Genomic DNA, 12500 nt, shown 5'->3' with positions numbered 1-12500 from the left:
TATTTCTATTCTGCTACTATTATTATTATCATTATTATCATATTATATTTTTTCATTACATTTTTTCATCTCTCTCTCTCTCTCTCTCTCTCTCTTAACATCATCATTATTATCATTACTGTCATCATTAATATCATCATTATTACTATTACTCACCATTATCAACTAGCAACATCGTTCTTATTGGTATCATTATCATAATTATCCTTATTGCCATTCGTATCCATTAATCTCATCTTACTATTATAATCAATACTATCATCATTTTTATAAATAAATATCGTTTATCTTTATTTTTTTCATTATCATATTTATCATTATTATCGTTATTATCTCTCTCGTTATTATTCCTAATGTCACGCATTCCGGCATATATACACCCAACACACACGCTTTCTCTCTCTCTCTCACTCACACACACGCAAACACTCACACACATACAAGCACATAGGCATGCACGCACGCAAACACACACACACACACACATACGCACATACACATACACACTCTCTCTCTCTCTCTCTAGATTCTGAGCCAATTGCCAGATTGAGATTGAGAGATTGGAAGTTCCAGATAGAAATAATTTTTAGGGATTGAAAATATTTGTATAATTCAGTGCCTTTTTAAATGTACTATTCATGAGCTGCTTTTTTACTCTCGTCTCTCTTTCATCCAATTATTTCCTCCTTCCTGTTCCTCGCCATTATTCTCCTTCTCCTTTATGCTTTCCGTTTATACCCACTTTCATTTTTCTTCCCTTAGAAAAAATGTTAGTAATCGAGCAAAGCAAAGGCAAGCAAAAGCAAGCAAGTCCAAGCAAAAGCAAGCAAGGTCAAGCAAAAGCAAGCAAGGTCATGCAAGTCATCCTCACCGCGAGCGTACACTCCGCCGGGAGAGACGGGTGAGTCATTGATCACATTCGTCTCTCCCCTTGTCCCGTTTCTTCCCTCCCCTTTCTCCCCGAATCACCTCTAACCCATTTTCTACCTTTGCATCTTCTCCTTCCCCTTCCCAATCCCAGATTCCTCCAGTCCCCTCGCCCGCGCTTTCCCTCTTGCATTATTAACCTAACAAAAATGTATGAATCATCGTTTCTGCTTTTACGAAACGAACGGAAAACACATTTGAAAAGAAAAATAAATGCTTTGATAATACAAAGACCTCAGCCAACTTTCTCACACCAACGCATCAAAAAAAGTTTGTGAAACAAATTCTTGTTTCTCAAGGTCTTTTGTAATTATTGAAAAATATATTTTGCATTCAATCCAGAGTGTGCAACTCGCATCTCGGGTGAGGCAGGTCTATAATTTTTGCCGATTCTGTTCACTATTTTTATTTTTGTTTTAATTATTATATAATTTTGTATAATTATCATTGTCATCATAATCATTGTGAAATCATTAATAATCATATAAGGTTATCACTATTTTTATCAGGTATTGTAAAATGGTTGATTTTTAATTCCTTTGTTGTAATTATTATTATTATAATTTTGTATAATTATCATTATCATTGTGAAATCATTATAATCATACTCATCATACTGTAAAATCATTATCATCATATAGGTTATCCTATAAGGATATACCAACTTTTTTTGTTATTTCACCACCAGTTTCCTCATGTTTCCTTAATGCGTCTTGATCATGACCGGAAGGCGTGGCCAAAGCTGCCATGGCCGATCATCTCCTGGGCCCTCTCCCCAGGAGCTCGTGGACGCGCCCCAGGGACAGGAGCGGCACCCGGTGGCGCTCGCAAAAGCGCCTGAGCACGTCGACCTCGACCGGCACTGGCCACCGCTGGGCCAAGAGTGCCTAAAATGCATGCCTGGAACTCGGCGGACTTCTTGACGGGCTGCGGTTCGATCAGGATGGTCCTGACTCGCTTCTGGGCCGGCTGGCCCTCCTCCTGCTCGTCGCTGCTGCGCCCCCGCTTCCGCTTCTGGGGCTCGGGGGCGGCCCTCCTCTTCGGCTGTGGCTCGTCTTCGTCACTGCGACGTGTAGCCAGGGTTCTCCGTCGGGCGGCGGGCAGGTAATGAAATCTCTAAGGCTGTGGGATGTTTTGCTTTACACCCTAAAGGAACTATGCATCCAATCTTTGTCTTTTTGTATTTTTGCCCATATTTTTTAGATACAGTTTTATCATTATTAAAAATGATAAAACTGTATTTGTTTATTTTCCTTCTGCCTCTGTCTCCTTTTCTGTCGTTTCTCTCTCTGTCTTTCATGGACAGAGGGCGAAGATGTTGGGGAGGGTGCAGGTAGCGGGGGAGTAGGAGAACAGGAGGTGACAGAGGCATTCTCATCTACAGGGATGATATCAGAATGGCTCTGTCGCCTCTCCTTCTGTCTCTGTCTCCTTTTCTGCCGTTGCTCTCTCTGTCTTTCATGGACAGAGGGGGGAGGTGTTGGGGAGGGTGCAGGTAGCGGGGGAGTAGGAGAACAGGAGGTGACAGAGGCATTCTCATCTACAGGGATGATATCAGAATGGCTCTGTCGCCTCTCCCTCTGCCTCTGTCTCCTTTTTTGTTATCGGAGTCGTTCTCTGGCTTTCTGTTTTTCATGGCTAGAGGGAGATGTGGAGGATGACGACTTGGCCTCCAGCTCCTCTCCACGTCGTGCAGCAGCAGCCAGTTGGGCCTTGAAGTCGTCGGACTTGGCCTCCTGCTCCTCTGCAAGTCGTGCAGCAGCAGCCAGCTGGGCCTTGAGGCCGTCGGACTTGGCCTCCTGCTCCTCTGCAAGTCGTGCAGCAGCAGCCAGCTGGGCCTTGAGGTCGTCGGACTTGGCCTCCTGCTCCTCTGCAAGTCGTGCAGCATCAGCAAGCTGGGCCTTGAGGTCGTCGGACTCGGCCTCCTGCTCCTCTGCAAGTCGTGCAGCAGCAGCCAGCTGGGCCTTGAGGCCGTCGGACTCGGCCTCCTGCTCCTCTGCAAGTCGTGCAGCAGCAGCAAGCTGGGCCTTGAGGTCGTCGGACTCGGCCTCCTGCTCCTCTGCAAGTCGTGCAGCAGCAGCAAGCTGGGCCTTGAGGTCGTCGGACTCGGCCTCCTGCTCCTCTGCAAGTCGTGCAGCAGCAGCCAGCTGGGCCTTGAGGTCGTCGGACTCGGCCTCCTGCTCCTCTGCAAGTCGTGCAGCAGCAGCAAGCTGGGCCTTGAGGCCGTCGGACTCGGCCTCCTGCTCCTCTGCAAGTCGTGCAGCAGCAGCAAGCTGGGCCTTGAGGCCGTCGGACTCGGCCTCCTGCTCCTCTGCAAGTCGTGCAGCAGCAGCAAGCTGGGCCTTGAGGCCGTCGGACTCGGCCTCCTGCTCCTCTGCAAGTCGTGCAGCATCAGCCAGCTGGGCCTTGAGGCCGTCGGACTCGGCCTCCTGCTCCTCTGCAAGTCGTGCAGCATCAGCCAGCTGGGCCTTGAGGCCGTCGGACTCGGCCTCCTGCTCCTCTGCAAGTCGTGCAGCAGCAGCAAGCTGGGCCTTGAGGCCGTCGGACTTGGCCTCCTGCTCCTCTGCAAGTCGTGCAGCAGCAGCAAGCTGGGCCTTGAGGCCGTCGGACTCGGCCTCCTGCTCCTCTGCAAGTCGTGCAGCAGCAGCAAGCTGGGCCTTGAGGCCGTCGGACTCGGCCTCCTGCTCCTCTGCAAGTCGTGCAGCAGCAGCAAGCTGGGCCTTGAGGCCGTCGGACTTGGCCTCCTGCTCCTCTGCAAGTCGTGCAGCAGCAGCAAGCTGGGCCTTGAGGCCGTCGGACTCGACCTCCAGCTCGTGCTCCCGACGGGCGGCAGCTTCCTTCCTCTTCCTCAGGACTGAAAAAGTAATGAATGCAGCAGTTATTGCCGCAATTATGGAAATCCCGTAAAGCATGGCCATATTATTGTTTTTACTGTTCTTTTTCACTAGTTTTTCCAGTGATTATATTCTTTTCCTATTGCATTTGGTTTGGGGCACTTAACCGTAGAGCCTGGGAACATACCAAGGCTGCTGTTCATATGTGCACGGCGTGAGCAAGTCGGGAGGGATGGACTTCAGCTACTTAATGAGCTGAAGTATTTTATGTTTTTGTTGGGTAACTTAAATATCATATTTTCTTTATGCATATTAAATACTGCCGAATAAGATGGCAACAATCAAAAAAATAATTTTTTTCATTAATAATAATAATTATTCTGTGTTCCACATAAACATTAGTAAAGACGTTATGTACATATGAATAATATAATAATAATAATATAATAATAATAATATAATATATTACCGTCCTACCGTCCATGCTCCTCTCTTCTTCCTGCTGTCCGTCATCCATGCTCTTCTTCCTGTGCCGTCCGTCGTCCATGCTCTTCTCTTCCCGCAGTCCGTCATCCATGCTCTTCTTCCTGCCTTCCGTCGTCCATGCTCTATCCTCTTCTTCCTGCTGTCCGTCATCCATGCTCTTCTTCTTCCTGCCTTCCGTCGTCCATGCTCTTTTCTTCCTGCTGTCCGTCATCCATGCTCTTCTTCCTGTGCCGTCCGTCGTCCATGCTCTATCCTCTTCTTCCTGTGCCGTCCGTCATCGATGCTCTTCTTCCTGTCCCGTCCGTCGTCCATGCTCTTCTCTTCCCGCAGTCCGTCATCCATGCTCTTCTTCCCGCAGTCCGTCATCGATGCTCTTCTTCCTGTGCCGTCCGTTGTCCATGCTCTTCTCTTCCCGCAGTCCGTCATCCATGCTCTTCTTCCTGTCCCGTCCGTCGTCCATGCTCTTCTCTTCTTCCCGCAGTCCGTCATCCATGCTCTTCTTCTTCCTGCCTTCCGTCGTCCATGCTCTTCTCTTCCCGCAGTCCGTCATCGATGCTCTTCTTCCTGTGCCGTCCATCGTCCGTCCGTCCGTCATCGATGCTCTTCTTCCTGTGCCGTCCATCGTCCGTCCGTCCGTCATCGATGCTCTTCTTCCTGTACCGTCCGTTGTCCATGCTCTTCTCTTCTTCCCGCAGTCCGTCATCCATGCTCTTCTTCTTCCTGCCTTCCGTCGTCCATGCTCTTCTCTTCTTCCCGCAGTCCGTCATCGATGCTCTTCTTCCTGTGCCGTCTTCTTCTCTTCTTCCTGTGCCGTCCATCGTCCATGCTCTTCTCTTCTTCCCGCAGTCCGTCATCGATGCTCTTCTTCCTGTGCCGTCCGTTGTCCATGCTCTTCTTCTTCCTGCCTTCCGTCGTCCATGCTCTTCTCTTCTTCCCGCAGTCCGTCATCCATGCTCTTCTTCTTCCTGCCTTCCGTCGTCCATGCTCTTCTCTTCTTCCCGCAGTCCGTCATCCATGCTCTTCTTCTTACTGCCTTCCGTCGTCCATGCACTCTTCCCGCAGTCCGTCATCCATGCTCTTGTTCTTCCTGTGCCGTCCGTCGTCCATGCTCCTCTCTTCTTCCTGCTGTCCGTCATCCATGCTCTTCTTCCTGTGCCGTCCATCGTCCATGCTCTTCTCTTCTTCCCGCAGTCCGTCATCCATGCTCTTCTTCCTGTGCCGTCCATCGTCCATGCTCTTCTCTTCTTCCCGCAGTCCGTCATCGATGCTCTTCTTCCTGTGCCGTCCGTTGTCCATGCTCTTCCCGCAGTCCGTCATCCATGCTCTTCTTCTTCCTGCCTTCCGTCGTCCATGCTCCTCTCTTCTTCCTGCTGTCCGTCATCCATGCTCTTCTTCCTGTGCCGTCCATCGTCCATGCTCTTCTCTTCTTCCCGCAGTCCGTCATCCATGCTCTTCTTCTTCCTGCCTTCCGTCGTCCATGCTCTTCTCTTCCCGCAGTCCGTCATCCATGCTCTTCTTCCTGTGCCGTCCGTCATCGATGCTCTTCTTCCTGTGCCTTCCGTCGTCCATGCTCTTCTCTTCTTCCCGCAGTCCGTCATCCATGCTCTTCTTCCTGTGCCGTCCGTCATCGATGCTCTTCTTCCTGTGCCGTCCGTTGTCCATGCTCTTCTCTTCTTCCCGCAGTCCGTCATCGATGCTCTTCTTCCTGTGCCGTCCGTTGTCCATGCTCTTCTCTTCTTCCCGCAGTCCGTCATCCATGCTCTTCTTCTTCCTGCCTTCCGTCGTCCATGCTCTTCTCTTCCCGCAGTCCGTCATCCATGCTCTTCTTCTTCCTGCCTTCCGTGGTCCATGCTCTTCTCTTCCCGCAGTCCGTCATCCATGCTCTTCTTCTTCCTGCCTTCCGTCGTCCATGCTCTTCTCTTCTTCCCGCAGTCCGTCATCCATGCTCTTCTTCCTGTGCCGTCCGTCGTCCATGCTCTTCTCTTCTTCCCGCAGTCCGTCATCCATGCTCTTCTTCTTCCTGCCTTCCGTCGTCCATGCTCTTCTCTTCTTCCCGCAGTCCGTCATCCATGCTCTTCTTCTTCCTGCCTTCCGTCGTCCATGCTCTTCTCTTCTTCCCGCAGTCCGTCATCCATGCTCTTCTTCCTGCCTTCCGTCGTCCATGCTCTTCTCTTCTTCCCGCAGTCCGTCATCGATGCTCTTCTTCTTCCTGCCTTCCGTCGTCCATGCTCTTCTCTTCTTCCCGCAGTCCGTCATCGATGCTCTTCTCTTCTTCCCGCAGTCCGTCATCGATGCTCTTCTTCTTCCTGCCGTCCGTCGTCCATGCTCTTCTCTTTTTCCCGCAGTCCGTCATCCATGCTCTTCTTCTTCCTGCCTTCCGTCGTCCATGCTCTTCTCTTCTTCCCGCAGTCCGTCATCCATGCTCTTCTTCCTGCCGTCCGTCGTCCATGCTCTCCTCTTCTTCCCGCAGTCCGTCATCCATGCTCTTCTTCCTGTGCCGTCCGTCTTCCATGCTCTCCTCTTCTTCCCGCAGTCCGTCATCCATGCTCTTCTTCCTGCCGTCCGTCTTCCATGCTCTCTTCTTCCCGCAGTCCGCCACCGATGCTCTTCTTCCTGCCGTCCGTCGTCCATGCTCTCTTCTTCCTGCTGCTGCTTCTGTCTGGAATAGAGAAATTATATTATAGTACATTACATATTACATACATAAATAACACACACATACATTATTATACATACACATATATATTATATATACACACAAGTCGACTAGGCAAATAAAGTTAAGTTTCTTGCCCAAGGAAACAATGTCCCCAGCCAGGGCTCGAACCCTCGAACACGGGCGGCCGGCTCACCCGAAGTCCGATGCTAAAACCACTAGGCTATCACACCTCCAATGAAAGTAGAATTCACAGGTCTTTAAATATTACACATTTCTCTCCTATTACAAATCTTATTTTAATAATAATTCTAACACTAGTAGCATAGAATGGTCAGCGTAGGCATCGTGCTCCTTGGCCCGCCCCCCTCCTTCATGTGAGAGAGAGAGAGAGTGGGGGGGGAGGGAGATGGAAAGAGAGATATTGGGGGGGGGGGGGAGGAGGAAGAATCCGGCATCATGGGTTCGAATCCACAAAGGAGAGCAAAATTATTGTTTTCATTTTTATTATCATTAATATCAACTGTCATCCTTATCACCATTGCTGTCATAACTATTGTTATTATTATCATTATTTTTGTTATTATTGCCACTATTGATATTATCATTATCACTGGAATTTATTATTTTTTAATCATTAATGTCGTCTGCTATACGGGGAAACGGAGGAAGAATCCGGGATCGTGGGTTCGAATCCACAACGGAAAGCAAAAATTTTTATTTCCATTTTTATTATTAATATCAATTGTCATCATCATCACCTTTGCTATCATAACTATTGTTATTATTATCATTATTTTTGTTATTATTGCCACTATTGATATTATCATTATCACTGGAATTTATTTTTTAAATCATTAATGTCGTCTGCTATACGGGGAAACGGAGGAAGAATCCGGGATCGTGGGTTCGAATCCACAACGGAAAGCAAAAAAATTTATTTCCATTTTTATTATTAATATCAATTATCATCATCACCATTACTATCATTATTATTATTATGATTATTGTTGTTATTATTACTATTGATATTATCATTATCATTATTATCACTATTGATAGCATTATTATTATCATATTCCTATCATTATCACTATTATCCTAATTATTATCATTGTTATCCTTATCAATATCATTATTATAATTGATAGTATTGTTATCATTATCATATTATTTTCTTTTTTCCGGTTGTACAGTTTTTTTCAGTTGTATTTAACCTGTTCGTTGCAAATTGGTTAATATCATATATGTTATATGTTTATATATTTTTCTTATAAATGGCGTGAAAACATTCAAGGCTCAGTCTGGAACTTAACTTGCAATATAGAGTAATTTAATTAAAGAAAAAAAAAAAAAAAGTTAATTTCGTCTGCATCACCTAGTCTGTATAAAATGCCGTTTGGCAACTCACCTTAGCACAGTTGCCGGTTAGTAACGATCATGCACGTGGCTCGACCGTTATATCAGCTGTGAAGAGGCGGCTAAGTTATCCTTCAGATGCTCTTCACTAGGTACAGGAAATGAAATTTTGGAGAGAGAGAGAGAGAGAGAGAGAGAGAGAGAGAGAGAGAGAGAGAGAGAGAGAGAGACAGAGAGAGAGAGAGAGAGAGAGAGAACAGAGAGAAGAGAGAGAGAGAGAGAGAGAGAGAGAGAGAGAGAGAGAGAGAAACAGACAGACAGCTACAGACAGAGAAAGAGAGAGGGGGGGGGGCATTCAATATTATTGTTGTCATTGATGTATGTATATTCTATATCGGTTGCAGATAGAGTAAAACCATTACATATCATCATCATTGTTACTTAGTATTATTATACATATTTTTTTATAATTACTATTATTTTTATTATCATTCTCATTACACTATGCCCCTCATTTACTCTTGTTATCATCATCATTAACATTATTACCGCTGTTCTCTCTCTCTCTCTCTCTCTCTCTGTTTATGTACGTGCATTTGTAAATATTTTTATACACTTGTTTCCCAGGTATTTCCGTCCCAGTGTAGATCCAGATACGTTTTTCCCAGAATTATAATCATCGAAATCTTGCCAATTTGGCGGATCAATTTTGCTTCAACAGATTTAAAAAGTAGAATGTAATCACCGCAAAGAAATATTTTTAGAAACTAATCTTATTTTCTGTCTTCATAAATTTCTTATAATTTTCTGTTGAAGTAACATTTTTCACCCAACAGCAGTACGTTTTCGACGACAGATATAAATCAACATACAATCTAACCTAAATTGTGAAAACGCGCATAAACACCAACAAACAACAAAGCAAATTAAAAAGATACAAAATCCGGCATCATGGGTTCGAATCCACAAGGGAAAGCAAAATTATTATTTTCATTTTTATTATCATTAATATCAACTGTCATCCTCATCACCATTGCTATCATAACTATTGTTATTATTATCATTATTTTTGTTATTATTGCCACTATTGATATTATCTTTATCACTGGAATTTATTATTTTTTAATCATTAATGTCGTCTGCTATACGGGGAAACGGAGGAAGAATCCGGGATCGTGGGTTCGAATCCACAACGGAAAGCAAAAATTTTTATTTCCATTTTTATTATCATTAATATCAATTGTCATCATCATCACCATTACTATCATCACTATTATTATTATGATTATTGTTGTTATTATTATTACTATTGATATTATCATTATCATTATTATCACTATTGATAGCATTATTATTATTATCATATTCCTATCATTATCACTATTATCCTAATTATTATCATTGTTATCCTTATCAATATCATTATTATAATTGATAGTATTGTTATCATTATCATATTATTTTCTTTTTTCCGGTTGTAGTTTTTTTCAGTTGTATTTAACCTGTTCGTTGCAAATTGGTTAATATTATATATGTTATATGTTTATATATTTTTCTTATAAATGGCGTGAAAACATTCAAGGCTCAGTCTGGAACTTAACTCGCAATATAGAGTAATTTAATTAAAGAAAAAAAAGAAGTTAATTTCGTCTGCATCACCTAGTCTGTATAAAATGCCGTTTGGCAACTCACCTGAGCAGTTGCCGGTTAGTAACGATCATGCACGTGGCTCGACCGTTATATATCAGCTGTGAAGAGGCGGCAAAGTTATCCTTCAGGTACTCTTCACTTGGTACAGGAAATGAAATTTTGGAAGGTAAAGATGTCGCTCGGCAACAAAGAGAAGACAAAACACAGGGTCGAATTCGTAGTTATGTAAAGGTACAAAGAAATTAATGCAAAAAATGTTTGGAAGCTCAAAAGCATGAGAGAGAGAGAGAGAGAGAGAGAGAGAGAGAGAGAGAGAGAGAGAGAGAGAGAGAGAGAGAGAGAGAGAGAGAGAGAGAGATCACCAATACAGTCATATGATTATGAGGACTAACAGCAAAATCACGAAAACGCGCATAAACACTAACAAACAAGACAAACAAAAAATCAATATCAGACACTCCAACTCCTTACTTCTTCGAATTGTAAACACCGGAGAAGCGAGAGAAACAAAGTAGAAAAGATATATGGAACGGAAGGTGAGTAGACAGAAATACAAACATAAATTAATGCATAAAATAAAAAATCTGATAGTATCCGTCGGGGATCGAACCCGAGTCTGTCGCGTAAGAGGCGACCGTGCTAACCACTACACCACAGATATATCAATTTTGATGACACTAGAACTAAATTGTAGTTTTTACGAGCACACTTATATTACATGTGTATGTGATGTTATTTACGTTATTGTATGCCTATCATTGCACTGAAATATGTCCAATCTTTAAAGATCTACCTTCTTATCTCAACTAAGCATTATGATAAACAGAAATGCTGGAAAAATATAAAGCACGATCCCTTTTTTCTTTCTTTTTGTGTCTTATTTGATGGCATGTCTTCTGTTGTTACCATTATTGCTATTATCAATTCTCTTCACATCCAAATCGACAATCCCATTTGAATGCGTATTTCATTACTAGCGAGCCAAATAGCTTATTTACAGGTGTTACCCCTCTCATATAACATGAAACTGTGTGTGTTGCGGGTGTTGCCGAGATCGGTTTCTAGCGGCGCGGAAGAGTGCTTCTTTGGGGCGCGTTGCCGGGACCGCTCCTCAGTACGTGGGCAGATGTCGTGGCGAGAGGGTGTGCGAGGCAGCGCTCCCACGGAAGACACGAAAAACAGCCACAACACCGAAAGTATTGTACTGTGCACGAAACATGGAAAAATATCACTTCACTGCACTAAAAATCCCTGCACAAATCACTGTAATCCATAAAGATGAGGCGGGGATAGAAGTGGGCTAACGGCGCCTGGTCGCTTTCTCTCACTAAAAAATCCTGAAAATACAGTCACTGCGCCATGTATATTTCTTCTTGGGTCGGGGGGATGTTCCTCGTAATAATCAGAAGGAAACACCGAGCTTAAATATTGTAGGTTCTAGTCTCAGGACTTACCTGGAGGGGGCGAGAGCACACGTCCGCCTCCTACGGCTGACCAGCGTCGAGAGAGCGAAATTTGGCGGGAAACCCCCCGACAGGCAGTTGCTAGGTCACGTGATCAAGGAGAATGTTGCCACGCCATGTGCAGTAAATATACAGATAGGGGAGATCATCAATAAATAGGTGCATCATACAATGGCATAGTTATAGAGATACAAATAATATAAAGAAATATAATACAAATATAATACATATATTGTTCAGCTAAACACACTGTATTTCTCACTTATCTACACATTTAGACATTTTTATAGTGTAAAGGATAGAATAGTGACAACTGAATCACAGGAAATAATTCATCACTGGGTATCTTTTATTAGCACATTAGACAAGATCTTTAATGAAAAATATGACTGACAAAATAGATATCTGATGTTTGTAGTTGAGTGTATTACATCGCTACTGCGTACTTCGTGAATATCAAATTTGTATTAATAAAACTAGATTCGTAAGCTAAACTATTGCTTACAAGTATTTTTGAAATGCATAATGATCACGGCTTTAACATTTAATGATGCTAATAACATTGGCTGGTATACAGTAATCTACTTATCATAGAAAATGGGCAGAATTTAAAGGAAAACGGGGAAGCACAGTGTTGAGAACTTCCTCTAATATTTCTTGGCTTTTTATTAATATCCATCTATTTATCTATACCTATATACTTATCTATATTTATCTATATCTACCTGTTTATCTATATTTATATATATCTATCTATTCAACTATACCTATCTATTTATTCTTTCTGGTTGGATAATAATCCTTATAATGGGCTTTTCAACGATAAAAAGGAGGGTAATGTGCTAAATATTTATAGGTTTGATAAGGATGATGGTAACTGTAATGATTACAATCATAGTACTTAGAATATTATCAATGAAAGTAAGGATGCTGATAACATTGGCTGGTACACAGTAATCTAATCATAGAGAATGGGCAAAATTAAAAAGAAAACGAGGAAGCACAGTGTGGAGAACCTGCTCTAATATTTTTTTCGCTTTTTATTAATATCTATCTATTTATCTATACCTATATACTTATCTATATTCATCTATATCTACCTGTTTATTTATATTTATATATATA

At 43.4% G+C, this 12500-nt stretch overlaps 1 protein-coding gene, 1 long non-coding RNA gene and 1 other non-coding gene across 4 annotated transcripts in view; 1 reads left to right on the top strand and 2 right to left on the bottom strand.

Annotated features, from left to right (window-relative positions):
- LOC113828904 (uncharacterized) overlaps window positions 1-1811 on the top strand; it is a 12700-nt gene extending 10889 nt beyond the window's left edge. The window contains exons 2-3 of the transcript XR_011399829.1: window positions 763-901; window positions 1707-1811. This is a non-coding gene — a transcript (uncharacterized protein). The remainder of the gene's footprint in view (window positions 1-762; window positions 902-1706) is intronic.
- Window positions 1812-2340: 529 nt separating this feature from the next.
- LOC138867571 (uncharacterized abhydrolase domain-containing protein DDB_G0269086-like) lies at window positions 2341-6077 on the bottom strand. Of its 2 annotated transcripts, none has more exons than XM_070143576.1 (2): window positions 4239-6077; window positions 2341-3781 (listed from the first exon to the last, which is right to left on the bottom strand). In XM_070143576.1, the coding sequence occupies exons 1-2, from the start codon at window positions 4456-4458 to the stop codon at window positions 2529-2531; spliced, it is 1473 nt and encodes a 490-aa protein (XP_069999677.1). In that variant the 5' UTR covers window positions 4459-6077; the 3' UTR covers window positions 2341-2528. The 2 variants fall into 2 exon arrangements, 1 of the variants encoding a protein (XP_069999677.1); XR_011399827.1 differs by having other exon boundaries at window positions 3643-3781; window positions 4231-4370.
- A 125-nt stretch (window positions 6078-6202) lies between these two features.
- On the bottom strand, window positions 6203-11578 carry LOC138867572 (uncharacterized). Its single transcript, XR_011399828.1, has 2 exons — window positions 11367-11578; window positions 6203-6906 (listed from the first exon to the last, which is right to left on the bottom strand). It is a non-coding gene; the product is annotated as an uncharacterized lncRNA (long non-coding RNA).
- Window positions 11579-12500: the final 922 nt, after the last annotated feature.

Source organism: Penaeus vannamei, chromosome 31 (assembly GCF_042767895.1).
Source record: "Penaeus vannamei isolate JL-2024 chromosome 31, ASM4276789v1, whole genome shotgun sequence".
Lineage (NCBI taxonomy): Eukaryota > Metazoa > Arthropoda > Malacostraca > Decapoda > Penaeidae > Penaeus > Penaeus vannamei.
This window is presented reverse-complemented; position numbering and strand designations above follow the sequence as displayed.